At 43.2% G+C, this 27,876-nt stretch overlaps 1 protein-coding gene across 6 annotated transcripts in view; it reads left to right on the top strand.

The window, feature by feature from the left end:
* Nucleotides 1-27,876, top strand: part of TRIO (trio Rho guanine nucleotide exchange factor) — a 496,865-nt gene that overhangs the window by 79,068 nt on the left and 389,921 nt on the right. For all 6 annotated transcript variants that reach the window (XR_015869672.1, XR_015869673.1, XM_088445727.1 and 3 more), the window contains exons 6-7: nt 18,271-18,393; nt 22,435-22,626. Coding sequence is in view for 4 of the 6 variants with exons in the window: in XM_088445727.1 (XP_088301853.1) it covers nt 18,271-18,393; nt 22,435-22,626 (315 nt within the window). In the remaining 2 variants the exon portion in view is untranslated. The remainder of the gene's footprint in view (nt 1-18,270; nt 18,394-22,434; nt 22,627-27,876) is intronic.

Genomic DNA, 27,876 nt, shown 5'->3' with positions numbered 1-27,876 from the left:
TACTGGTTTTCGAACAGGGAATATATCTGAAGCGAACTCTTTAGCTGATTAGATTTTGGAAGCTCTAACCTATATAGGTGACGCTTTAATAGATACTATTCAGGTATAGTCTAATTTTTCAGCTTTGGCCTTTTCCGCCTGGCGTTCACTGTGGCTCAAAACATGGAAGCAGACATATAATCCAAGCATGCTTTAGAGTCATTGCCTTTTGAAGGAGGTTCTTTGTTTGGTCCAGAATTACCTAAAATTATTTATCAGGTTGCAGGAGTAAGAAGTGTACCTACCTGTAACAACACCAAAACCAAAATCCCCTAGGTGTTGTTCCTTTCGGACTCAAGGCAGGGGAAGCTTTCTGGCATTCTGGTGGGGGGGGGTCTAGGTGTTCCCAGAGAGGGGCCTTCAGGGGACGTGCTGTCCCGGCACCAGTCACCCTGCTCCTAAGCCAGCAGGTCAATCCACATGACTGCCACGGGACTGGGATCCATCCTCTGGTTGGAGGCCGCTTACTAAGGTACTGGGAAACTTGGATTCAATCCAATCCGGATTTTTGGGCAAGTCAACTAGTAACCAGGGATTACATTTTGAAATTGGAAGGTCAAGTTCCTAAAAGATTCTTTTCCACACCTCTCCTGGTGGATGGTTGCAGAAGGGCGGCTTTCATACAAGCAATTTCCGTGCTTTCTGATTCACAAGTTATTATTCCGGTTCCAGTACTATAGCAAGGCCTGGGCCAGTTGGTAGACAAACCAGATTGGTCGTTGCATCCCATTCTCAACCTCTGGGGGTTAAATGCTTTTCTCCATTTACAAAAATTCAATATAGAGTCAATAAGGTCAGTCATTTGTAGCATGGAGGTAGAGTAATTTCTGGCCTCCATAGATATCAACGATGCCTACCTCCATATTCCTATATGGAGGGGTCATCAACATCTTCTGCGGTTTGCAGTGGGACATCTGCATTTTTAGTTTCAGGCTCTGCCATTCGATTTGGCCACCACTCCCAGAGTCTTTACAAAGGTTATGTCACACATGATCTCCCTACTTAGGAGTGGGGAGAGATAAATTTGTTTTCTTATCTGGATGATTTGTTGCTAAGGGTTTCCTCAATAGTCCTATTGCAACAACATCTTCAGATTCCCTTAGGTATGCTCCAGAGATTCAGCTGGATCATCAATTTTCCTAAATCAAATTTAATTCTATCTCAGAGGATGGTATTTTTGGGTCTTCTCTTAGACACCCAGTGTCAGAGTGTTTCTTCAATAGGCAAAGATTCTGGATCTTCAATCCAGCATAAGGACCATAAGGATACAGAATTTAAACCTCTGTACACTCCTGCCTATACCTTCTAAAACCTGCCTATACCTTCAACGCACAAGGTATATTATTCAAGCAAAGTACAGATAGTTACACGCTGTGATCTAAATACAATTTAGCGCAAAGAAATTATACAGACCCAAGGTACAGTTATACATACGCACGCGCTCTGGAACCAGATTCCGGCATCAACAAGAAACCTCCATCAACAGCATCAGCATGAAGACTGGGGTCAGAACATATATATATATATATATATATATATATATACACCCTTACAGAAATAGACTATACAATAGAGAGGTTTGTTGCGATCCCATTGGTTCTCCATCACTGTGCTTCTGTTACATGACATTTAACAGGTCGATTCAAATGGCCACAGACCAGCCTCCGACAGCCTTTTGTCTCCGTTTTCCCGCCTCATGCAAACCTAAGCAGTTAATTTTACAAAGTACATTTTGGTATTTTAACTTTCTACGGTCCATAAGTTGAGAATGCATGTTGCGATCTTCACACTGATGATACTGGAAAGCTGTTGAGAGAGTGCAGATCAGTACAACACCAAACACTGTTTACTTATCATGTATTAAACCTTAGATACCAAATAGCCTTTATTTCACAGCATTAGTACTAAATGAATAAAAACTCGAATCTTATACTTTGAAGCTATGGAACCTTTTATGTGAGTGTGCATTGTGTAAGTATTAGGGGTTTGGTAAAAGAGGCTAGATAACTTGGGGCATATGCATGAAGCTAATAACCAGCGTCCGCATGTGGGGTATTATGCATTCGCTAATGTGCGTCATGTTAACAGCGCAACTGTGTGTATGGGGTATGATAAAATATGCAATCGCATGATGCTAATAATAGCATCGCCATATGTACTTAAGTGTGAGTTGAGCTAAAATGGCGCTGAGCGGCCATTCGCAAAATGGCATCTCGCAGATCTCATTTTCAAGATGGCGTTTCGATCTTTTTTTTTAAGCTGATCTTGTCTTAGCCAATTATCCAGCTTCGACAACCATTTTACTGATGTTTCATATCTCAGTTCTCAGGGCTATGCAGATACTGGGAAAAATTTTGATTTCATTCGAAGCTGTTCCTTTTGCCAAATTTCATGCCCGTCCACTACAAAACCAATTGCTTCATTGATGGGTGAAGCCAGACCCTTGATTAAACTGCCAGATGTTCAGACTATCTCTGCAGACCCGGCGGTCTCTCCGTTGGTGGCTAAAGAATGCAAATCAGAACAGGGGTTGCCAATTGTCAGTAATAAATTGGACCATTGTTCACGCAGATGCCAGCCTAACTGGCTTGGGGGGTGGTGGTTCTAGACAGACACTTACAGGGTATTTGGTCTGTCCAGGAAGCCTCTCTTTTCATCAATATACTGGAATTAAGGGCAAATTTAAATGCATTGATTCAGGCTCAATTCCATCTAAGGAATTTACCATTGCAAATCCAATCAGGCAACAGTTGTTTACATAAACAAGCAGGGTGGCACATGCAGCTGGCAAGCAATGAGGGAAGTTTCTCACATCCTTCATTGGGCAGAAAATTGGGTTCCAGCTATTTCAGCAATTTACATTCCGGGAGTGGACAACTGGGAGACGGACTTCTTAAGTCACCACAGTGTGCATCCAGGGGAATGGAAATTACACCAAAAGCTGTTTGCAGAAATAGTTGCCAGATGGGGATCTCCGGACGTGGATCTAATAGTTTCTTGTCTCAAGAAGAAGCTTCCAAGGTACGGATCTCGGTCCCGGAACTCTCAGGCATCTCTAGTGGAAATCATGACATCACTTTGGGTGTTCCAGCTGGGATATGTCTTTCCTCCTCTGGTAATGGCACCAAAGGTAATTCAGCTGATTTGATCAGTGGCACGGCTTGTCATTCTGATAGCTCCAGACTGGCCGCGCAGTCATTGGTACTCAATTCTTCGAACCATTTTGGCAGACGTTCCATGTTGTCTGCCCCTGCGTCCAGATCTGTTGCTTCAGGGTCCATACCGTCACCCCAATTTGTCTTTGTTTTGACAGAATGGTTCCCGAATCCAATATTTTGGGGGCAAAAGTATTTTCAAAGTCTGTGGTGAAAACCATGATACAGGCTCGCAAACCAGTTACTTCCTGGATTTATCATTGGATATGGAAGATATATATTTCTTGGTGTGAACAACATAAGTTCAAACCTGAAAGGTTCCAAGTATCTCATCTTTTGTCTTTTCTCCAAGAGATGTTGGTTAAGGGTCTTGAATTGTCCTCTCTTAAGTGATAAATTTTGGCCCTATCGATCCTGTTTCAGAGAAAATTGGCCTTCATCCCTGGAGTTCAAACCTTCTTGCAGGGTGTACAGCCTCCTTATGTCCCGCCGATTCCTCCTTGGGACTTCAATTTAGTTTTTTGAGGCACTTTAAATGGCACCGTTTGAGCCTTTGGAAACTGTAGAATTGCGATAAAATTAATGTTCAGATGAATTAACAATTTTGGACATTAAAATAAATATTTTGAGATTTGTTTGTTTATTTAGAGTCCAGGTAAGGTTTGAAATCTGGTTAACACCAAGAATGATATAAAGTCAGGTCCATAAATATTGGGACATTGACAGAATTTTCATATTTTGGCCTCTATTCACCACCACAATGGCTTTGAAATGAAACAAACAAGATGTGCTTTAATTGCAGACTTTCAGATTTAATTTGAGGGTAATAACATACAAATCAGTTGAACGGTGTAGGAATTACAACGGTTTCTATATGTGCCTCCCACTTTTTAAGGGGCCAAAAGTAATGGGACAAACTAAACAATCCTAAATCTAACTTTCACTTTTTAATACTTTGTTGCAAATCCTTTGCAGGCAATTACAGCCTGAAGTCTGGAACGCATAGACATCACCAGACGCTGGGTTTCATCCCTGGTGATGCTCTGCCAGGCCTCTACTGCAAATGTCTTCAGTTCCTGCTTGTTCTTGTGGCATTTTCCCTTCAGTTTTGTCTTCATCAAGTGAAATGCATGCTCAATCGGATTCAGGTCAGGGGATTGACTTGGCCATTGCATAATATTCCACTTTTTAGCCTTAAAAAACTCTATGGTTGCTTTAGCAGTATGCTTCGGGTCATTGTCCATCTGCACTGTGAAGCACCGTCCAATGAGTTCTGAAGCATTTGACTGAATATGAGCATATAATATTGCCCAAAACACTTCAGAATTCATTCTGCTGCTTTTGTCAGCAGTCACATCATCAATAAATACAAGGGAACCAGTTCCATTGGCAGCCATACATGCCCACGCCATGACACTACCGCCACCATGCTTCACTGATGAGGTGGTATGTTTTGGATCATGAGCAGTTCCTTTCCTTCTCCATACTCTTCTCTTCCCATCACTGTGGTACAAGTTGATCTTTGTCTCATCTGTCCATAGGATGTTGTTCCAGAACTGTAATGGCTTTTTTAGATGATGTTTGGCAAACTCTAATCTGGTCTTTCTGTTTTTGTGGCTCACCAATGGTTTACATCTTGTGGTGAACCCTCTATATTCACTCTTGTGAAGTCTTCTCTTGATTGTTGACTTTGACACATATACATCTACCTCCTGGAGAGTGTTCTTGATTTGGCCAACTGTTGTGAAGGGGTTTTTCTTCACCAGGGAAATAATTCTTCTGTCATCCACCACAGTTGTTTTCCGTGGTCTTCCGAGTCTTTTGGTGTTGCTGAGCTCTCCGGTGCGTTCTTTCTTTTTAAGAATGTTCCAAACAGTTGATTTGGCCACACCTAATGTTTTAGCTATCTCTCTGATGGGTTTGTTTTGATTTTTCAGCCTAATGATGGCTTGCTTCACTAATAGTGACAGTTCTTTGTATCTCATATTGAGAGTCGACAGCAACTGAATGCAAATGTCACACCTAGAATCAACTCCAGACCTTTTACCTGCTTAACTGATAATGAAATAACGAGGGAATAGCCCACACCTGTCCATGAAATAGCTTTTGAGTTGATAGTCCCATTACTTTTGGCCCCTTAAAAAGTGGGAGGCACATATAGAAACTGTTGTAATTCCTACACCGTTCACCTGATTTGGATGTAATTACCCTCAAATTAAATCTGAAAGTCTGCAGTTAAAGCACATCTTGTTTGTTTAATTTCAAAGCCATTGTGGTGGTGAATAGAGGCCAAAATATGAAAATTCTGTCAATGCCAATATTTATGGACCTGACTGTATATGTGTTGGTACTATCTAAATTACATTAGGCTCTACACCTTATCCTTCCCACCATCCGTTTTCAAATACATAGCCGTCTAACATCTGTCATACCAGTTATTGACAATAACACAGCGAGCACTGGGGTCAAATATTGCTATCCGTACCCAAAAACAATTTAATTCCCCTCAATGATGGTATAAAGTAGTACTATATGACTGTTTGAGGTGACCAGTACAACATGGCTTTGTGAAATTACAAATATTACATTTGGTCTGGACTTCAAATAGTGACTCTGTTAACTGAGGATCAAACTGGCACCATGAGGAAGAGTTAGGAACTGACTGTTTATCTTTTGTATCTTAACAATAATTTATTAAATTAACATGGGTAACCTATTATGTTACTGTGTAACCAGTAGGGTGACCACCTTTTTATTTTGACATTCCTGAACAGGAGTCACGGGTAAAACAACTTTGTGTCAGATTTCATGCTGTCTTCTTACAACTCTGATAAAGACAGGAATATGGATTTATGGAATCAAATTTGTGGATATACCTCACATGTATTGATCCGTTTGCCCTTTATATGTCATTTGACCACTTCACATGCAACTTTATATGCTATCTAAGAGAGCACCACATTTCCTTATATCGGAGGTTCCCAAATGCTGTCCTCAAGGCACCCCAACAGTTCAGGTTTTAGAGGTTTTCATGGTTGAGCACAGGTGATTAAATCAAATTGACTGAGATACTAATTAAGTCACCTATGGTCAAGCATGGATATCCTTAAAAGCTGTCCTGTTAGGGTGCCTTGAGGACCAAGTTTGGGAAACTCTGCCTTATATGCTATCAGAGAGCCTATACGCCCCTTTTATATGCCATTTGATTGCTTCACTTGCTGCCTTATAAGCAAACAGACCCCTTCTCCACATTCCACTTTATTTGCCATCAGAGCCCCTCATGACCCTTAATATGACATCAAATCGGAGCTCTCATGAGTCATGACCCTTTATATGCCAGTGCTCCCTCATGTTCATTTTTATGCCACCAGATCAGAGCCCACTCATGAGGCATGCCCCTTCATATGCCATCAGATCAGAGCCCCTTCATTATTCCTTTGACTTTATATGCTGAATCCCCCTCAAGTCATATCTTTTTATATGCCATCAGAGCCCAGGCCTCCTCATACTTGGCTTATTTTGTCAACAGTGAATACACACTGGTACCGAAGGTTGGTCTGAATCTAATCAATCTGATGCCATAGATTTGCACTAGTTCTGCTGCGCACCTGGCACTCACTGTGACTGCAGCCACTGCAAGGAAGACTGCAGTCATGCACTAGAGATGGGAGCAAAAGAGGGCTGCTTGTGAGAGTGTGAGCATGACAGACGTCAGCTAAGATTTGTGCTACACAAGATAGAGGTGCTGAGTCCTAAAGCACCTGCAAGAGGTTTTGGACTTCACTGTATCAGATACAGTTTGTGGCCCTCGGTTCACAAGGAGAATGTTTGGACAGACACTAATCAAATTTCGAGTGGGCAGAACAGTACCAGAGAATAGGCTGTAGCAGGTCAAAGGCAAGATGAGGGTTAGAACTAGGAAATCATGGGAAACAGTACCAGAGGAGAAGGCAGATAGTCGACATGCAAGCTGGGTCAGAATGCTGAATATATAAGGGCAAGTAGCTGGATACTACAGACAAAGTACTACAGGAGGTGAGCATAATACTCTGGCAGTGATTGCATGCCAGAACTGAAATTACTGGATTGTTAGAATATGCATGACGTCAGTGGTCACATAACTATTGCTACAACTAAACCAAAAAGCCATGCACCTTCTCTATAGAGCATAGGGGGAATCCGGCCAAAGGGAGATGTAGGAGATGTGCACCAAAGATTTGCCAGCTACCTTGGGGAAGCAAGCAGGGCCCAATGTCATCAGACCCGGTATGAGACTGCTGGAGTCCAGTGGTTAATGACCTTAAGAAATTATATTTTATTAGGTGCAAATAGTTTTACTCCAATTTTCATGTCCAATGCACAGTTGAATGCAACCCAGTATTGCGAATGTAGGATCCAAGCAAGATTCTGCAGCAATCCTGGGAGAAATATGCAACGAGGATTTTTTTTTTTTGTAGATAGACTGCTTATTCTTTTATGAAATCCTAGAGAACCTAGTATTATTTCTTAAATTTTTTATATTAACTTCATACATTTAGTATACTTAATATAATTGTACTGATGACTATTATGGTCCTTAAGGTCCATACAATGAAATGATGGAGGGACTCCCGACTATCCCTATACTAAAGTGGTTCAAGTTTAGCTTGTACCTGAGATATTTATTTTGCTTTATCCTAGTCTCACTTTTTTTTGTTATGTCTCTTACTTCCCCCTCTACTTCATGTCCCTTTCTGCATTTCCATTTTTTACCTCTTTTAAAGATCATACAATGGCTCCTGTGAATAGATAATGGTTAATATATAAATGAATGCAAACTGCCATTAGGGTAAACCCAGTTTAAAACAATGAAGGCTAATTGCTGTACAGGAAACTCGTGTTGATGTCTCATGTTCTCCTAGACTTTGTGATTGAAAATAATCCTTTTTATTTGGCTAATGACCCTTCTAAAAATGCAAAAATAAATATTCTCCTTGAGGCAGATTTTCTGCTCATATTACATAAACAAATTTGTGCTATACAGAGCAGATATAAAATTCTAAAAGGTAAACTGGCAGAGAAATCTGTTACACTAGTTTCCTTTTATGCCCCAAATATTAAATATATATATTTTTTTATTGTTATTAAACTTAAAAGAAAAAAGAGGCCTGGCTCAACCTTAATTTTAGGCAATTTTACTGTGGATAATTCTCACCTTTTAATATAAAACTAAAAGATAGTACGTTATTATATACTTCGAGAACGCTTCTACAAACTATGGCTGAGTGTGATTTGTTTGACATTTGGCATACACTTCCTCCAAAGGAGCACAATTACCTTTTTATTCATATGTACATAAAACCTACTTAAGAATGATATGGCCATAACAGATAAGTGGACACTCCAACTGATAAACCACATTAAAATTCTCCCTTGGTCATGGTCAGACCATTCTTATGTTTATACAAAATGGGATATTGGCATTAAAAAACAAAAAACAAAGAACTCCTACTGCGTCCTTGAGGAATGGCTAGTTGTATTTTGAGTTCAGCAGAGTATAGACGAGCACGATATCAGTAAGTATATACATTGTTGTCAACAAATAAAGCTGATGATCCCTCTATTTGCTATTTACGATGCTCCTTAAATGCCGTGCTTAGGGGTATGATTATACAGATCTCAGCTAGACTAAAGAGCTCATTTCCAATCCAGTTAAAAAACTGACAGTTTCTGGGCCCTGCTAACGACCATACGATGGACGATGCGGGTCCACGTATGGTAATTGATGACAAACTAACGTAGTCCGTGCAAGCAGGCAGACCTGGTCGATAGGTTAGACTGTTTTTTTATAGGGACCCTAGTAGTGGGGGGTCTGCTGCATGTGCTGGATGCTCGATACAGCACATGCAGAACGATCAGACAACGATCGTCTGATTGTTATCTGATCGTTGCTGTCGTACCGTGTATACGCAGCATGAGTCCCTGAATCTGTATATGAAGTGCTACAATGTAGTCGACATAGCTTTTTTAATTCCAATTTCTTTTGTGTGTCACATACATACAAGTGTCAGCACATCAAATGAATCAGCACAGTCCTAGTCGCATCACATTTTATGCCAAAAAAAAAAAAAAAGACACCCGGCACTAGCCGAGTTGCGCTGAACCTGGCGGCTCACTCATGCTAGACATTTAAGCTGCGTGGCATATTGAGCCTAGATATATGAGGACACATCTGTAAGATATCCCCATATGACCAGAATCAATAGAAAACTGACCTAGGACAAGATATGATTTAAACTCTCATTTACACCAAATATTGATTTGATTTAGATTTCTCATCTGTTCATTCATTTTGCATTTTGTTAGTTGATAAAAATAAACTTAACACTTCTACTTTTGAAAGCATTCTTTCTTTGCTACATTTTTTCCACACCTACCTAAAACTGAGTGATCAAGCTGATCGAAAAAAATTGTGGGTCCCAGGGACCACTCACTTTAAAAAAGGGGGTCCTACTCCACAGTTTCTGGGTTTCCTCACATATTATGGGAGTTGAGGGCAGGCAGCAGTTGGGACAGTGCTGGGGGCAGGTAGCAGTTGGGGTAGAGCTGGCGGTAAAGGGAAGTAAGCCAAGGCAGTGCCACCGCTAAGGTGGGGTAAGTGCAAACAGCAGTTGTGACAGAGCGGGGGGCAAGGAGGGGGCTAGATGTAGGCAGTGCTGGGGGGTAGGGAGGGGAGCATGGGTAGAAAGCAGCTGGCACAGTACTGGGTGCACAGAGGTGGTTAGGGGCATGCAGTACTGGGGGCAAGGAGGCTCAGATCCCTTGAACAGGTTTATCAGTTACTACATATACATTCAAATTTTATATTTCAGACCATTGCAACAAAAATCACACTGGGGTGGGCAGTATATACAGGGGCAATGCAGTCAGAATTAAAGGGGAACTAGCGAGAGAGAGCAGTACTGTGTGACTGAAACAGAAAGATGAGTGCTGTGCAGCCAGGTGCACCAGGTCTTACCTTTGGTCTGTTCAACCATCTTCCCAGAATTAAATTTAATATAGAATAAATTTAGTACGCATTAGTTATGTTCCTCTGAAATATCTGGAAACCATCAAGTATTATGGAAGTGTTAATGGATTTATAGCAGTATAAAGATTTGGCATCGCCCTTAATAAGATATTCTTTTTTCATTTTAATAATTCATCAATTTTGCTTAATGTTATAGAGGGTTATGTTTTTAGTATGTAAATTGAGGGCTTGCAGTAAAGCCTGAACTGTTGTTATCAAACTGATGGTTTAGCTGGGTACTCACTAGGTCGATGGCTCAGCCGACCTATCTGACGATTGGCAAGTGTATGCACACTTACCAATTCGTCTGGTGAATGTGCCGAGCTTGACAGCTCAAATAGGCGGGCATTTAAATCGCCCGCCCAGTTGAGCTGTCGATAACTGCCAGGTCTCGCAGCATGTGTACGGGCGATCGGCGGATCGCCCGTATACACCAGCATATAACCGATGTATTTCAGATATATCCGATATGTTTCTATAGTAGGAGAATTCATTTACTGTAGTGAATTTGAAACACAGTGGCCAGATATACATATGTGTCTTTTGTTGCACTACAGAGTCCTCCTCGGTGCGGCAGGTCCCATGAGACACTGCTAGCGCAGGGAATTTGATAGTTTCTACTTCAGGGTTCATAGGGTATCCACAGGGTACCTTGGGGTATAGGTGATGATGTCAGGCATCGGATACCAGAGTTAATTTTCAGCCTCCCAGGATGCATCGGGGTCCCTCTCTTATACCACACCCCCCGAGCCAAGGCAAATCAGTTTCGTGGGTGTCCGGCCAGGAGTCGGATCACTTTCACAGACGGGGGGCTGTAATGGCACCTGAAGTTTCTTCAAAGAGCAGCTGTGGCTGCACAAGATGAGCTGTACAGCATGGACAGTCAGTACTGACGTCCATGCTGTCGCTCCTACACCCTGCCGGACCAGAACGCCGGTACTGATCTGGGGATGTTGGTAGGTATCTGGAGTCACAGCTAGCGGTGACCCTGGATTACCAGGACTGTGGCAGGATTCAAGGGGGTAGGTAAGCGGCAGGGTCCCGCGGCGGGCACTCGCCGGTAACCCAGTCCTTTGGGTCCCCAGGCAGGGGGCTCCCTGGGGACCAGCTGCGTGCGGGGCCAGGTACTGATCCTGCGCCTTCCACTAGACCACCAGGGATAGCGGACCGCGACATGTGGTACAGCGCGGCGTCCCAGGGGTTAATAGCATGCCAGGGGAGAGCGCCTTCCCTGTCTAACAGCCAGAGCATCCCCCGCTGCACAGTGCCATTCCACAGCAGTCTGAGCTGGCTGTGTCAGCGCTCCTCACCTGGGCCCGCCTCCTCTCTGCTCCTCGGCGGCCATTTTCTCACTACATGTGATGGGAATGACAAACGCTGCTGGAAGCTGATACAGACATTGCAGTCCAGGCCTCCCTGCACTGTTCCTGCCAGGCTCTGTGTAGTTGATTACAGTGTTAATAGTGCAGGGAGTTATTTCTGCATTGTATGTGACTTAATGCTAGCGCTGTTTGCCTGTACTTTCATTTCTGACTGTCAGATATTTTACTATCCCTGTTCTTCTGCTAAAGCCCTTGTGGTGCGCTGTTGCAGAGTCCTCATTGCCTCACAGTAAAATATATTGTCTGTGAGGGGAGTCACATACACTCCGTTACACTAATCAAGTCTGACAGTGAACGTGATTTTCCTCTCCAGCTAAGGTGTACCAAATGTAATGTACCAATAGTGGAGAGTGAGGGACACACTGAAGGTGTATGTCGGCTATGTTATATGTTTTGCTGTGGCGCTTACAACCCTGGTGGGTCAGCTGGTGACACCCCCTGCGCTTCCCCAAATGGGGTTATCGCAGCAGTCATTCGGGTCATCACCCACGCAGGGGTTCCCTAGACAGTTGATGGTACCCCAGTGTCTCCCACTGTCACCCCCCCCAAGGTCTCCCAAGAACCTGCTTGGGTAAATTCATTGTCCAATACAATAAAGCACCTGATGGACGTTTTACAGGGAGAGTTATCAAAGCGGCCTTTAGTGTCTCAGTTTGCTCATTATGAGGAGGACGACATGACGTCTGATGACGGAGAGATTTTTGACCTCTCAGACCAAGAGCTCTCCTGTACTAGGGAGGTGGAGTCTAAGTAAAAAATGTACATACCTGGCCTTATAACGGCAGTCCGTGCGGCCTTGGTTACTACAGATGACGATCCCCCCGTGGCCAAATCTAAATATGCCGCCTTTAAGGATATTAAGGGAGATGCCACTGTATTTGCTCTATCTGGTCAGTTAGTGGATCATTTAGAGGAGGCGTGGAAATATCCAGGTAAGCGGTACCAGCCTCAAAAACGTTTGGCTTTTGCATACCCCTTTGCGGATTATTATTTTTCCAAATGGGAAACCCCTCCACAGGTGGATTCTCATGTGTCACGCCTTATGAGGAGTGCTACATTGCCCATGCCTTCCATGTCCTGATTAAAGGATGTCACGGATCGCATGGTGGAACTATGCTTGAAATCCATTTATTCACTTGCGGGGGGGTGTGTGCTGCAATGACAGTGTGCTGGGTAGCCAGAGCCATGGAGCGTTGGGCTGATCGCTTGGTGATGTCTCTGGACCCTGACTCATCACCTGAGAAGGTGGAGTTAGTGGGTAACCTCAGAGACTCAGCTACGTATATTAATAAGTCAGCCTTGGATATAGGGCTCCTCACTTCCAGAATTTCCTCAGCAGCAGTGGCTGCACGCCACACCCTCTGGTTGCGTTCTTGGAAACCAGACGCAGATTCCAAAAAGGGATTGGAATGCTTGCCCTTTAATGGACAGGTCCTGTTTGGCCCTGGTCTGGACAAGATTGTGGCCACTCTGGCAGCGGGTAAGTCTGCATGTCTGCCATCGGCGACAGTCCAATCAGGCTCTGGTACTTCGTCCTTTCGGCCCTATAGGGCGCAGGGTAAGTTCAAAGTGCAGTCCTTTCCGAGACAGGCAGGGGCCAAGAAACCTGCCAAGCCAAAGAAGCAGGCTTTGAGTACAAGACGTCCAACTCCTAAGTCGGACGATAAGCCCTCTGCCTGACGGGACGGGCCTCCCTTTGGGGGACCTCAAAGTAGGAGGCCGACTTCTTCTGTTCGCCCAGTGCTGTTATCTCATAACCGCAGACACTTGGGTAAGAGAAGTGGTCTCTCAAGGGTACGCCCTCTCCTTTCGATGGAGGCCTCCCAGTCGGTTTTTCACCACGGGCCTTCAGTCAGATCAAGACGAGGCCCAGGAATTCCGGAAGGTGATCCACTCTATTCTCCAGGCTAGAGTAATAGTGCCAGTCCCGTTGTCCCAGAGAGGATTGGGGTATTACTCCAATCTCTTTCTGGTACAGAAACCCAATGGGTCTTACAGGCCCATCCTCAACCTCAAATCACTGAACACATTTTTGAGGGTTCCTTGGTTCAGGATGGAGACTCTGCGCTCCATCATGTTGGCGATGGAGCCTGGGGATTTTTTGGTGTTGCTAGATATTCAGGATGCCTGCCTGCATATTCCTATTGTCTCAGCGTTTCCTCAGGTTTGCAGTAAAAGACCAACACTTCCAATTTCAGGCACTGCCCTTTGGTCTGGCCACAGCGCCTCGAGTGTTTACCAGAGTCATGGCAGCTCACCTGCGGACGCAGTGGGTCCGCCTGTTGCCTTATCTGGACGACCTTCTGCTGTTGGCAAGGTATCCAGTGGTCCTTCAGCGCCATCTGCAACTGACAATCTCTGTGTTGCAGGCTCACGGCTGGCTGATAACCTGGAAGAAATCATCTCTGGTACCATCACAGAGGATGCTCCATATCGGAGCCCTGTTGGATTCCCAACATCAGAGGACCTTTGTGAAGGAGGAAAAGATCTGTGCATTGCAGGCAAAAGTACGCCGGGTGTCTATTAACTCGGCGATGAGGTTACTGGGATCCATGGTGTCGATGTTCGACATGGTGGAGTTTGCCCAGTTTCACTCCAGACCTCTGCAGCAGTTGATCATCTCCAGATGGAATGGGTTGCCCCACCGGATAAAGTCTCAGACAATGGTGCTGTCCCTGGAGGTACACCTGTCGTTAGCCTGGTGGCTGCAGACTACGCACCTGAAAAGGGGCGCCCCTTTTGGATTGCGGACTGACGATGGATGCCAATCTCCGAGCTTGGGGAGCAGTCTCGGGCCCACACTTCTTCCAGGGAAGGTGGAAGCCAGCAGAATCTGCACTTCCAATAAATATCTTGGAACTGAGGGCAGTATTCCGAGCTCTCCAACAGGCAAGACATGTCCTCCACGGAAAGCCTGTGCAGGTACAGTCGGACAATGCCACTACAGTGGCTTACATAAACCGCCAAGGAGGAACCCGCAATCAGGCAGCTCTGACAGAGGTGTCCCACATTCTAGCGCGGGCGGAAGGCAATCTCCTTGCCATCTCGGCAGTGTTCATACCAGGAGTCCTCAACTGGGAAGCAGACTCTCAGCCGTCAAGAGGTGCATCCAGGAGAGAGGTCTCTTCACCATGAGGTGTTTCAGCTACTGGTGAACAAGTGGGGCCTTCCAGAAATAGATCTCATGGCCTCCCGTCACAACAACAAGCTGCCTGTGTGTACAGGTCAAGAACAAGAAACGGAAAGGCGCTTCTAGTAGATGCCCTGTCGGTCAGGTGGACCTTCCAGTTTGCGTACCTCTTCTCTCCGTTCTCCCTTCTTCCTCGAGTGATTCACAAATTCAAGCAAGAAGGTGGCACGCTCCTGCTGATAGCTCCAGCGTGGCCCAGACGGCACTGGTACTCAGATCTCAGGAGCCTATCCATAGACGCTCCGATGCTGTTGCCTCTATGTCCGGACCTGTTGTCTCAAGGTCCTTGCCATCACCCGGACCTGGGCCATCTGATTTTGATGGCGTGGCTGTTGAGACTGCCCTCTTGAGGTCCAGGGGTTTTTTCAGCTCTGTTGTTACCACCATGCTCAGAGCTCGGAAGCCATCTTTCGCAAGAATTTACCACAGAGTGTGGCATACTTTCTTTGAATGGTGTCGACTTAGAGGATATGATCCTCAGGTTTTTAGGATATCCAGGATTTTGGCTTTCCTACAGGCGGGCTTAGATCACGGTCTTCGCCTTGCTTCACTGAAGGTGCAGGTTTCTGCCTTCTCAGTGTGGTTTCAGCGTAGGATTGCTACACTTTCTGATGTCCATACCTTTTATGCAAGGTGTACTTCGCATACAGCCTCCCTTTGTTCCACCTGTGGCTCCTTGGGACTTGGCTGTGGTCCTTAGGGCTCTCCAAGGACCGCCACTTGAACCACTAGGCTCAGTGGATCTAAAATGGCTCACAGCTAAGACTGTGTTTCTTCTGGCCATTACTTCGGCCAGAAGAGTGCCAGATTTGGGGGCTCTCTCATGTCGCCCCCCCCCCCTTTTTAATTTTTCATAGGGACAGGCAGTGCTGCGCACTCGCCCTGGGTTCCTACATAAGGTGGTATCTAGTTTCCACATCAATGAGGAAATGATAGTAATGGCCTTCAATTCCCCAGACCTATCTGCTGGTGAGGCCTCCATGGATGTGGGACGGGCCTTAAGGATTTATGTTGACCGTACCAGTTCATTTAGGAAATCGGACTCTCTGTTTGTCCTCTATGGATTCCATAAGAAGGGTTGGCCTGCCACTAAGCTAACTTTGGCAGGATGGATTTGCATGGCAATTTCTGAGGCTTACATTCATGAGGGCCTGCTTATACCATCCTCTCTTAAAGCTCACTCTACTCGGTCTGTGGGTCCTTCATGGGCAGCTCGCCGTGGTGCCTCTGCAGTTCAGCTGTGCAAGGCAACCACGTGGTCTTCTATCCATACCTTTGTGAGGTATTATGCATTTGATACCTTCGCCTCTCAGGATGCTTCCTTCGGGCGGCGTATTCTCCGCACCCTTAAAGGATACTGCTTTGGGACATCCCCAAGGTATCCTGTGGATAGCCTATGGACCCTGAAGTAGAAAATAAGAGATATGGCAAGAACTTACCTTTTGTTATCTCTATTTCTACGAAGTCCATACGAAGTCCCACCCTGTCGCACCTGTACTGCAGATGGGGTTTGATCTGGTCACCGGTTTTTCCGTCTCTTTCTGGTGAGAATGTATTTCTTGTGTGTTCCAGACTTTCTTCTCTCTTTGTTCTCCTCCTCCAGCCTATGGCTTGTTACGAAACTGATTTGCCTTGGCTCGCGGGCGGGGTATAGGAGAGGGAGCCCGGTGCTTCCTGTAAGGCTGAAAATTAAGGCACTGAGGGGGTGGGCAGGGAGTTTATGCGCGCACTTCTGAAAAGGGGGTGTGGCTAGCCAGTGGAGGGACCTGTCTTTGTGACAAGCCTCCAAGTCGTCACACTTGGGGACATGCCCAGCACTTCGGAGGTGCTGGGCTACCCTCAAGCTCTCTCCTCACGGTGAATAGATGCCATGCACATGTATATGGCATCTATTCACCCCGCAGTGATCGGTCACTGCAACTTTTCCCACTCGCGGGACACTGCTGCCCGTGGGTGGGGATGGCCCAGGGCAGGCTGTTTTAGAGTCGGCTAGGGTGCGGTGTGGGTACACTGATTGATACATTAAGCTGCTGATCTAGATTCATACATGTTTGTCTTTGAAATCAATGAATTTGGGGATATTTTACTGCTAAAATTGTAAGATAATAATTGAAAGTTTATACCCTCTGTAACTAATTTAGACTAGTAATGACTTTCTTTCTAAAGCTGGGTACAGGCTAAACTATGTGTGTACCCAGCGACAGCAGATGTGACGGCACAATATATATCAGTCAGTCCGTGTACACTGCACAATCTGGTGTACGACCGCATGATATATCATTCCCCCCGCAGCATCCATAAGCATAGTGTCGTCCGCCGGATCCTCAGATTGGCTTGCATTGAAGGCATATTTGAATATACGACGCACGGGAGCACGCAATAGTGCGTACACACTGGACGTTTTGTCGTTACGATTTGCCTCCAATATATTGTCTAGTGTGTACCCAGCTTAATGTGTGACAATTGCTTAAAACCTATCCTGCTTTCTCCCTTTCCCTTACTGCCCCTTGTCTGATTTGGGAGCCTGTTACCATAATTATATACCTACAGTATTTGGTTACAGTGGAGTGAAGTCTTTACTAGTGCTGATAATCAGCTGGTATTTATACTTTTTTTTATCTAATATAAAAAAACAAATTAAATCACCACATGAACAGGCACTGGCTTTTCTGCCACGAGTGCAAAAGCAAGGGTGCCATGGACTGTCCCACTGATTTGTGGCCCCCTGCACCACATCTCTACTCTACTTACTACTTAGAGCTACTCTATTCTGTGTTGCATGTTAAATCTAAACTATTGGAAAATACAATAGTGTTAGAGTTAAAATAGTGTGTTTGAACCTTGTTATAAATATAATATAATAAAAAAGGGAAAACCCTATATGAAAACAATTGGATAGGACTCTTTAGGCCATGTATACCAAAATAAATAGATTGTTGTAGGATCATTTTTGGCATTTCTTTAGAATCACTACAGGAAAACTAGCCTAGCTTCCAAATGGAATTGTTGTTGTTAATATTTTAAGATAAATGCAAATGCCCAGTTGCTGCATAAATCTGAATGACTCCATACCCTCTCAGCCAATCAATTTATTTAGTTATCTATTTTGTACATTAAATTCTAACGCAGCACAGCATATTTGTATTAATTGAACGTGAACAGTGTTATAGCTTTTAATCTTTATGAAAGTCAAGGTTTTTTTTATGACACTGTGTTTTATTTGCATTATCAACTTATTTTTTCACTTTAGAAAGCGAAGTGCTATTACAATATTAAATTTGTCAACAATATGGAGAACCTTAATTGCAGTCATTATTGTTTCAATATTTTTTAGACACACATTTTTTATATTATTGTTGCATGTTAACAAAGTTAACTTACCATCTTATGGGATACTTTTATATTTTCAACGGAATTCAAACAATATTTCCTAATTTAACAAATTTCTTTCCTTAGATGTTTGACTGGATTGCACATAACAAAGGTCTGTTTTTGACAAGTTACACTGATATTGGCATCAGTCACAATCAAGCTATGGAACTTCAGACACAGCACAATCATTTTGCAATGAATTGCATGGTAAGATCTACTGTCTGTCTTGTCTTTCTACTAGTTTGCTTTCTTTTTCATCCTTTCTGTGAGATTCTATTACAGTTGAGTCTCCCATATCTAAAATGCTTGGGACCAGGGGTATTTTGGATAACGGAATATTCCGTATTTTGGAATATTTGCATACCATAATGAAATATCTTGGGAATAGAACCCAAATATACACACACAAAGCATTTATATGTTATATACACCTTATACACAAAGCCTGCAGTTAATTTTATACAATATATTCAATAATGTTGTGGCTCAAACCAAGTTTGTGTACAGAAATGAAGTTCATTTATGTTTCATATACACCTTATACACACAGCCTGAAGGTAATTTTATACAATAGTTTTAATAATTTGTGCCTTAGACAAAGTTTGTGTACACTGAACCATCAACAATCAAAGGTTTCATTATCTCAGTCATGCCAAAAAAAATTAAGTTTTTCAGAATTTTCCGTATTTCGGAATATTTGGATATGGGAGACTCAACCTGTACTTGGTGCTGTGGCTGGAGATTGCACTTCTTCAAACAATGAAATTATTTGTAGCTGTCTTTCACCTCTAGATCCCGCCCGCCAATTGGTTGTACATTTATTTTTAGCGCTGTCAGAGCTCATGCACTTTTTCTTATGCTACCAGGGCAGCATGTAATTTTTTTTCAGTTTTATTTCAACCATTTCTTTGCTAAACCTGCGGAGTTCTCTAAGAACTCCACTAGAGCAGGTGGGTAGGAGCACTCATAAGCACTTATCCCTGTAGTTCTCCTGTTTTTTTGGTGACTGGGAAACTCTGGGCACCATATGCTGGCCACAGGTGTACACGACAATGCTCCAGGAGCCGGAGATGGAACATTCTCTACTACCCCATCTCTTCCTATGTGTGCTGAGATGGGGATTGTTGCAGTTTCATACAGTGGGTTCTTCACTTTTAATCACTTTATATTTCACTGGTTTGTTCCAGGGGATATTAACTTGGCATTTCAAACCCTGCCATATGAATTGCTAGACTCAATGTACTTAAAACTCCTCACCTGGAAGGTGATCCCCATATCTGGTCTTTCATGAGAAGAGGCTGTCCTGCCTATCCCGCCGGGCCTTCATTACTGACAATTGTGGTTTCTGGATTCCATTTTAACCAGCTTAATGTTATGCCTGCTTTGGGGACTGTATCTAGCTTCGGGCAATGAAGACGCTCTCTTCCTCCTTGATGTGTTCTGCTTTGTAGATCGCTCAACACCTTTACAAAAGACTGAAAGCCTTCTGCCGCTTTATAATGCACACGAGGGAATGGCCATGAATGAAACGGTGGCCAGATGAAGTCTGGCTACCATCCAAAATGCATATGGTTTGCATTATTGCATATGATATAGCTCAATTTGCTTTTCACATTACAGCTAACTGTACAATGATTTGAAGCCTACCATCTTGTTCTTTTCCTCGAAGATCATTCTGATATAGTCTGGAGGTATGTTTGACTGGAAACAGCTGGTGCTGGAGAAGCTTGGGGCACAAATAGTTAACATTAAGAAACACAGGCTCCTTCTCCCCTATACCTCACTCTCTGCCCAGGGCTGCCAGTTTTTCTTTAGTGCTAAGGAGCTGGGCACAGATTTAGCTGCTTCTGCAGCATTGTTGATTTAAATTACTTTCTGATTGGCCGGCCGTAATGCTGCCTGTGCAATGCTCATGCTGGCTCTCCATTGGATGCCTGCTTTGCTGGCCACAGCTTTGTTACAGCATACCAATCCCCCGAGCAGACAATGGAGCCGATGTACATGCAGAGAGCCGAGCCATTTCAGCATTGGCAGAGTTACCCACCCCAGTTCTCTGCCGACCCTCAGGAATGCTTTAACTAACACTGGGTACACACTAGGTCGCCTTGACAGCTGACCGAGTGGCCCATTCGGGTAATTATACACACCGATCGGCCAGTCAACCTGTTGCACTGACGTCACAGCTAAGTGGGCAGTTGAATTTGCCCGCCCAGATGTGATGTCAGTCCCTGCAGCAAGTGCATGGGCGGTCGGCAGACCGCCCGTACACACACAGCCTGCAGATATATCAGCCATCTGTTGTGCTGCACAGCCTCCGTGTGAACAACTGCATTCAGACATATCAGGTGTACACACCCACTGACGCGCTCGCAATATATCGACCATCAAAGAGGATATGAGCGTGTCCCCAAAGAGTACATTCATTTTATCACCCCCCAAGTGGCGATATTTACAGTTGAGCACTATTCCTAAGAATGCACAATACTTATTCATATGTATGTATGTATGTTTATATATGTATGTGTGTGTGTGTGTGTGTGTGTATATATATATATATATATATATATATATATATATATATATATATATATATATGTGTGTGCGTGTGTATGTCTGTATGTGTACTACACTGAGTGCCTTCTTGTTTTATTGCTTTACATCTATCAAAAAATGCATTAAGTTCTTGTCACCACACAGTGTTAATACTAAGTCATAAGCAGCATCATTCAGCACATCTCATGTGATAACACATTACTGTCTATCGACTTCGGTCACTTCACAGAATGTTCATAAACCTTTAGCATAGCTCCTGTTGCCTTTGGTTGTCAAGTCCAATGTAATGTAGAGAGAGCAAAAAGTAGACTGCACAGCTTGAGAGGGCCATTTGTGCCTGACATGTCACTGACTTGCACAATAAATACAACTTGTTTAGTGCAACTGTCTATTTCTCTCTTACTATCTATCTTAAACAAATATAACAAATCGCTTTCTAGTAGGCAATTAGGCAGAGATGATTTTAGTGGCTGTACCTGTTCATTTTGATTATTACACAAATGAAGCCCCTTTTTCATACATCAATGTCCTTTAAATCACATCCACCAAAGCGTGTACATGTAGTTTGGTGGGACAGAGATCCACACCGCCATCGTCATTTATTACGATGACTGCTCCTCTGGTACGTGCATCCATCAAGAAGGACCCAATGGCATGGGCCAGCCAGTCCTCTGGCCTTTCTCATTCCATAGCAGCTAAAATCTTGGCTCAGGGTAAGTCCACAATTCAAAGGGCCGGCACAACATGGGTTCATGTACAACCTATATCCATGTTAAGGTATAGATTACAATAAATGCATAATTAAAGATTAGTTTGGATATCCTATTAGTCTTGATAATCTGTTTTTTAGTGAAAAACCGCTTATCATGTAATCCAAAGTAGCCACAAAATTTGCGGGTGCAAATTCTCCATCACCTACTGACTAGGCGAAAACTTGGGGAAAATCCCTTTTTTAAGGTAAAAATGTTGCAACTTGGTTCAGAACCACTAGAACACCCTCCTTAGTGACTAATTAGGCAAAAATAATTTATGTAGTTTAATTTGGTCAATGACGTCCTTTTTGTGGTGAAAAAGTGCAAAGTGTAGGAAAATAGGTTAATTGATGTGGGACAGGTATATGGGGGTGCTGTTTGAATAGGACAGTTTTTTAAGTTTGCAAGTGGGTGTTAGAGGTGTATTTTGAAGTTTTTTTTTTTTTTAAAGTGTCTTTAAATAACACAAATACTTTTTAAGCACCCCCAATTTCAAAAGAACATTTATTTTGCAAAAAACACTTGTTTTCTACCATTATTTGACTATTTTAGAATAATGCATATAACAGCCATTTGACACAATTTAAGAACCCCAAATATTTTTACTATGGCCACTAATACACTTCTATCTTTTTATCTTATATCAGTTTACCTTTTTTTGGGGAGGTACAGGCAGATTTCCCCATGTTCACTTATACTTGTAATGGGTAAGACTAGCAAGAATTATCACATGAATGCTGCATCGCGACTTTTGCAATTGTATTGCACTAAAAAGGGAAGGTTTATTAATGCGATAAGCGAAATTATCAATCAATGCGTGCAATAACTTAACGGGCGTCAAGTTGTTGCTTTATCGCTAATTAGATAGTCCCCTTAATGATGTAGTGAAGTTTATTTAAGGATGTCTATTGTTGACTGCCATCTGCCATTTTCCCTTTTGCAGAATGTGTATGTGAACATAAATCGTATCATGTCAGTTGCCAATCGACTTATGGAATCTGGACACTATGCTTCACAACAGATCAAGCAGATTGCCAATCAGCTAGAGCAGGAATGGAAAATGTTTGCAGCTGCTCTAGATGAGCGAAGCACATTGCTAGATATGTCTTCTGTATTCCATCAGAAAGCTGAGCAGGTGAGTGAAAGACCACAAGGGATTCTTTAGTTTTATTACACCTTTGCACCTGTTTATACTCATTGGTTCTTGCTGCCATAGCTTGAGCTTTGAGCATAGATAATGGACAACATATTTTTGTGTTATGTTTTTTTTTTCTTGTGAAATTAAAAAAAAATCTAGGAAAGGCGTCTAAGGATTGTTTGGCATACAAACGTTTTCAAACTGGTCTTTTAGAAGTGCTTTACTTGGCATTAATGCTGAAACCAGATTTTAAGTGAATCAAGAGAAGTATATTAAAGTCTTAACCTTTTGTGTTATAAACCTTATGGATGACTAAACAGTAATCATGAGCCATCTTCCCTACTGTGTCTACATTTCATCACATGCTCTGAAAATACAACAGAACATGGGCAGTTTACAAGCAGCATTCATAGAAATTATTGCCTCTGGTATTTTCATTTACTCTGCCTACTATGTGCAGACAAAATAAATCTATAATGAGCTCCACTGGTTAAACACAGGTAGGTGCAATGTGCCACTTCCCTAAAGGTGGCCATACACTGCACAATATATGTGCTATATCGTGCAGTGTATGGGCAGGATATCGTACCTGATATCCTGCTGCGCGCTCCCGCGGGATCGTAATTCGCATCCCCATATCTTCCCGCAGGTTCATATGACCTGGGATGCAATGTACGATCCCATTCAGATGTTGGAGGGGGAGCCGGCATATCGTGCGGTCAGCGGGGATCAGCGTTAAGTCAAACCAGAGTATCAAAGTGAACATAAGGATAAATCAGCTGACATTCTAACAGGAGATCTAGAATTAAATTTGCAAAACATAATTTAGGACATTTGAAGAAACTAGTGTATGGAAATGGCAGTAACAGTACTAATTATGTAAACATAGTGCATGTTGGCTGGCAGAGGCACAAAAATAACACCTTAAAAAGGACTAGTATTATTAGCGGTCTGGAAGGGCATAATAGTAGTCCTGCCACAAGGACCAGACTTTACCAAATTTACCTGGATAGTTTAGTTTCTGATACGTTCATGGGAAATTGCCAGATTGACTAAAGCCACCCAGGATGGGAAGGTAGGAGGATCACAGGCCATCCATGTGCAGGCAATAAACACCCGGGCTAATGTTAAAAGATTATTGACATACAATCGAAGAGAAATAGAAATGGACTCTTTTAAATCCAGACCAAATAAACAAATATCTGGGTTCAATAAAGGAGTTCCTGGCTTTTGCTTCAACTGTGCTTGAACGGAACATTGATCCTTCTTTGTGCTGCACTTACCATTACATTTTTGTTAAAAATGGTCAGGCAACCAGGGCTGGACCACTCCACATGGATTGACCCGTTACTCAATCCCTCTACACTACCTGAGGATAAGAGTGAGGAGTAGGCAACGGAGACAGATCTTAGCCATGTTCTTCGGGCCGGCTGTAATAAAGGTGGGCACCAAGAGAGGGGGGCTTGAGCCAATAGAAACTGTAAAGTAGTAAATTTCAGTCCTGCTTTTTTTAAGGAGAGCCAGGGGAAGATTCTTGATCTAGTGGGGTAACCCATTCCTTCAATTGAGTCAATTAAGCAGAGATATAATAGAGATGCCGATCAGGCAGTGCCAGGTCACCCTCCCCTCTAGGCCGACAGTCTTATAAACTATACGAAGTCTTTTATTTCCCCAGATAAAGGAAGTAATATAGCTAGAAATGAAACTGGGATAAGGGGTTATTAACCGGGGAGTTTTGCAATATATATAAAATTTTTGGTTGATTAATTATCTTAATAAGATTCACATAGCCAGTGATTGAAAGAAGGAGTTTCCGCCAAACTTGCAATTTAATCTTTAAATAGTCAGTATGGGGGACAAGATGTAGGCGGACAAAGTCAGCTGGAGAGTGAAATTTGTATGCCAAGATACTTATATTGGATACACCATCTAAGAGGGGAATCATATGCAGGTGGTGGAGGGGTATCAGGAAGAAGAGAAAATATACCAGCTATGACCCAGTTTATGCAAATGCATGAATATATTACTAAGTTTTTCCACTAACTCAAGGAGAGCAGGTAAAGAACTCCTCATATTTGTAAGGAACAAAATTATATCCGCATATAAACCAATTTTTTTCTACTTTATCCATGATTCTTAAGCCAGATATCAATGGGGAGGCTCTAATAGCACAGGCCAGGGGCTCTATAACAAGGGCAAAGAGTAAGGGAGACAGCGGGCACCCTTGTCTAGTCTAGATTAAAAGCATCAGTAACACAGCCATTTACACTTACTCTGGCAGCTGGACAAGAGTAAAGAATTTTAACCCATGCAAGAAATTTAGACCCCTCCGAATGTAGATAGCACCTCCCAAAGAAAGGGCCACTCCAATGAGTCGAATGCACATGCTGCATCTAGGGACACGAGTACCGCATCATCCATCTCCGTACCAACCACCTGTAGATGGGAAAATACCCTTCCAAGATTAATGGCAGTAGATCTTCCCAGCATAAAACCAGTTTGGTCAGTATGAACAATTTGAAGAACCACCTTATTAAGTCGGGAAGCCATAATTTTTGCCACAATTTTAATATCAGTTGACAGCAGCGAGATAGGATGATACGAATCAGGATAGAGTGGGTCCTTACCGGGTTTTGGAATCAGCACAATTTTTGCCTCTGCCATAGAAGCGGGAAGTGAACCAATCGTATACAAATTCTCAAAATCTCTAGCAGCTGGGGAACAAAAAAATCCAAATGGGGAGACCATCAACCCCTGGAGCTTTGTTGTTAGGAAAGGATTTTATATCATCCTCCACCTATTCTAGAGAAATAGGAGAATCTAAAAACTGTTGCGTATCAGACAAACTGGAAGAACAATTTGGTCGAAATATAAGGACAATTCAGAATAGGGGTATTGGGCTGTAGATTTATAAACATCAGCATAATGAGTACAGAATGAGGTGGCAATAGATTGGGTATCCTCATGAAGCACTCCAGCAATACCCATCAATCTATGCACAGTGATAGGGGAAACCTCGGCCCTAGCTACAGATGTGCCCACATACATCTATCCTCCGTGCGCTAAAAGTTGCGCCACACATAACGTGGGAGCTCAGTGTGACTCGGTAGCGTCTTTTTTTCATGTGTATTTTACCTTCAGTATAGCACAAGCAGCTTCTGCTGATTAAAATTATATGCAGCATGCCTATGTTCTCTGAGTGAGTACGGGTGTATCTTCATGCAAAATGCTACGTTAGTGTCAGTGGCTGTAACACTGTAACGTAGTGTTTAGCATGCAGATACACCCACAGACGCACACAGAACATAGGCATGTCATTTAAATCAACAGAAGCTGCTTGTGCTATCTATTCACATCATTGTGCGAATAAGATGCATTTGACGGTAAAAAGACGCACGAAAAAACGTTCAGCGCTACTGAGTCACAGCAACGCAACTAGAAGGGCTGTTTAACTCGCCAGGAGGATAGATGTCTGTGGACCCATCTGTAAGTAAGCCAAGAATCTGCCAGAGCGGTCCCCCAGGACATGATAGTCATGGGATGCAAACAGCAGGCGTCGTTTAGATTTTGTCTGATAAAAAGTACAAAAATCAGTCCACTCTTTGTGTATAATAAGCCATTCCACTCTGTCAGTGGAAAGATACACTGCCTCCAAGGCCCCACTCTTGTTCTCTAGTTCCATCTCCCACCTTCTATTAAAGGATTTAATCTGTGTTCATTCTAGATATCCGAGAACCTCTCAGAACTGCTTTAAAAGTATCCCAGACTAAGGGGGCAGGATTCGTAATTGGATTTATTTCAAAGAATTCACACTATGCCGTCAGGAGTTCAGAAGCCGCCCCCATCTGGGTTAACCAAAAGGGCATACGTTTACAAAAGTAAACACCCCTAATAAATTTCAGGTTAAGAGAGAACAACAGAGGGGAATCGTCGGAGACACCCCTCGACAAACATTCTATCCTAATAATAGACAGAAGCAGGGAGCGTGGTACAAGAGCCATATCTATACGTAAGAAGACTCTATGGGACCCAGAGAAACATGAGCAACAACGAGCTAAAGGAAAACGCTGGCGCCAAGCATCTACCAAACCATTTTTGTAATTAAGCCTCCTTCCAACATCTGGGGACCTTCCCTCCATTTTTCAAGCGATTTAATCAGTACACCATTAAAATCACTAATGCAAATAACGGGTATTGGGAATTTCCAAGAGAAAATCACAAGCCTTGGTGAGAGGGACTGAACTTATAAGGGGGAGGCAAAACAAAGGGTGCGGAGGTCTACTTGCACCTTGTTACAGGTAAAACACATAGATTTGTGTATTAAAACTTTAAGCAACAGGATATGACTACCCATTAAATGTGTTTCTAATAAACTATTTGCGGGGACTGAGTTTTAATTTGACGTAAAACTAGAGAGCGTTTAATCATATCATTCAGGCACAGTACATTTCAGGAAAGGAGATTTAGCATGACAGTAAGGGGTACCATATAACAAGGCTGGCAGGAATACGGTGGGCTCGCTCGATTGCAAACAGTGTCCTCAGATTTTTCACGAAGACTGACAAAGTGGATATTATTCCTGCGGAGACTACCCTCAATATTAGTTAATTTCTGCTGTCATGCCGCCATCTGAGACTCCAGAGAAGATAATCTCCCAGGAACAGGGAGCAGCATCCTCCAAATTAGAAATACGATTTTCTGCTTCCTCAATTCTCTCTAATTTTTTGCATATCTTGGTGAATAAGAATATGAACCTCCGCAACCCTGCCAATCTTTTCTCAGAATCCGTAATGGCCTGCAAAAGTCGTTCCATAGTGACTTCAGTTGATGCAGCCATATCAGGTGAAGACTGAGCAGAACTAGAAACTGAAGGTGACGGAGGTGCAGGCGACTAAATAACTGGACTGTCCCGGGCAAACCTTGCTAATTTAGCCGCAGCAGAGGAGTGAGAGTTCCCCACCATTAGATAAGCAAAACAGGCTGCCTGACATGGTAGTAATATTTTGCAGCAAGGAGCCAGGTGAGGTAAATATCAATCAGGCAGAGCCCCCAATGCAGAGTATTGGTAGGGATCACAAAGTGTTAAAAAGTACCTGTGTAACTAGTACAGACTGAGGCAAAATTCACCCCAGCTACATAAACTCTGTCCAAAAGGCTGTGTATCACACCAGGCTAAGAGGGAGAAGCACTGTCCACCAGGAGCATCAGGCAGCAGATAGCAGGAGATGGGTACAGGAGAACGGGACC

The sequence above is a fragment of the Taudactylus pleione genome, unplaced genomic scaffold, assembly GCF_031769625.1.
Source record: "Taudactylus pleione unplaced genomic scaffold, aTauple2 ptg000386l, whole genome shotgun sequence".
Lineage (NCBI taxonomy): Eukaryota > Metazoa > Chordata > Amphibia > Anura > Myobatrachidae > Taudactylus > Taudactylus pleione.
The sequence above is the reverse complement of the archived record's forward strand: the minus strand, read 5'-3'. Positions and strand labels throughout refer to the sequence as shown.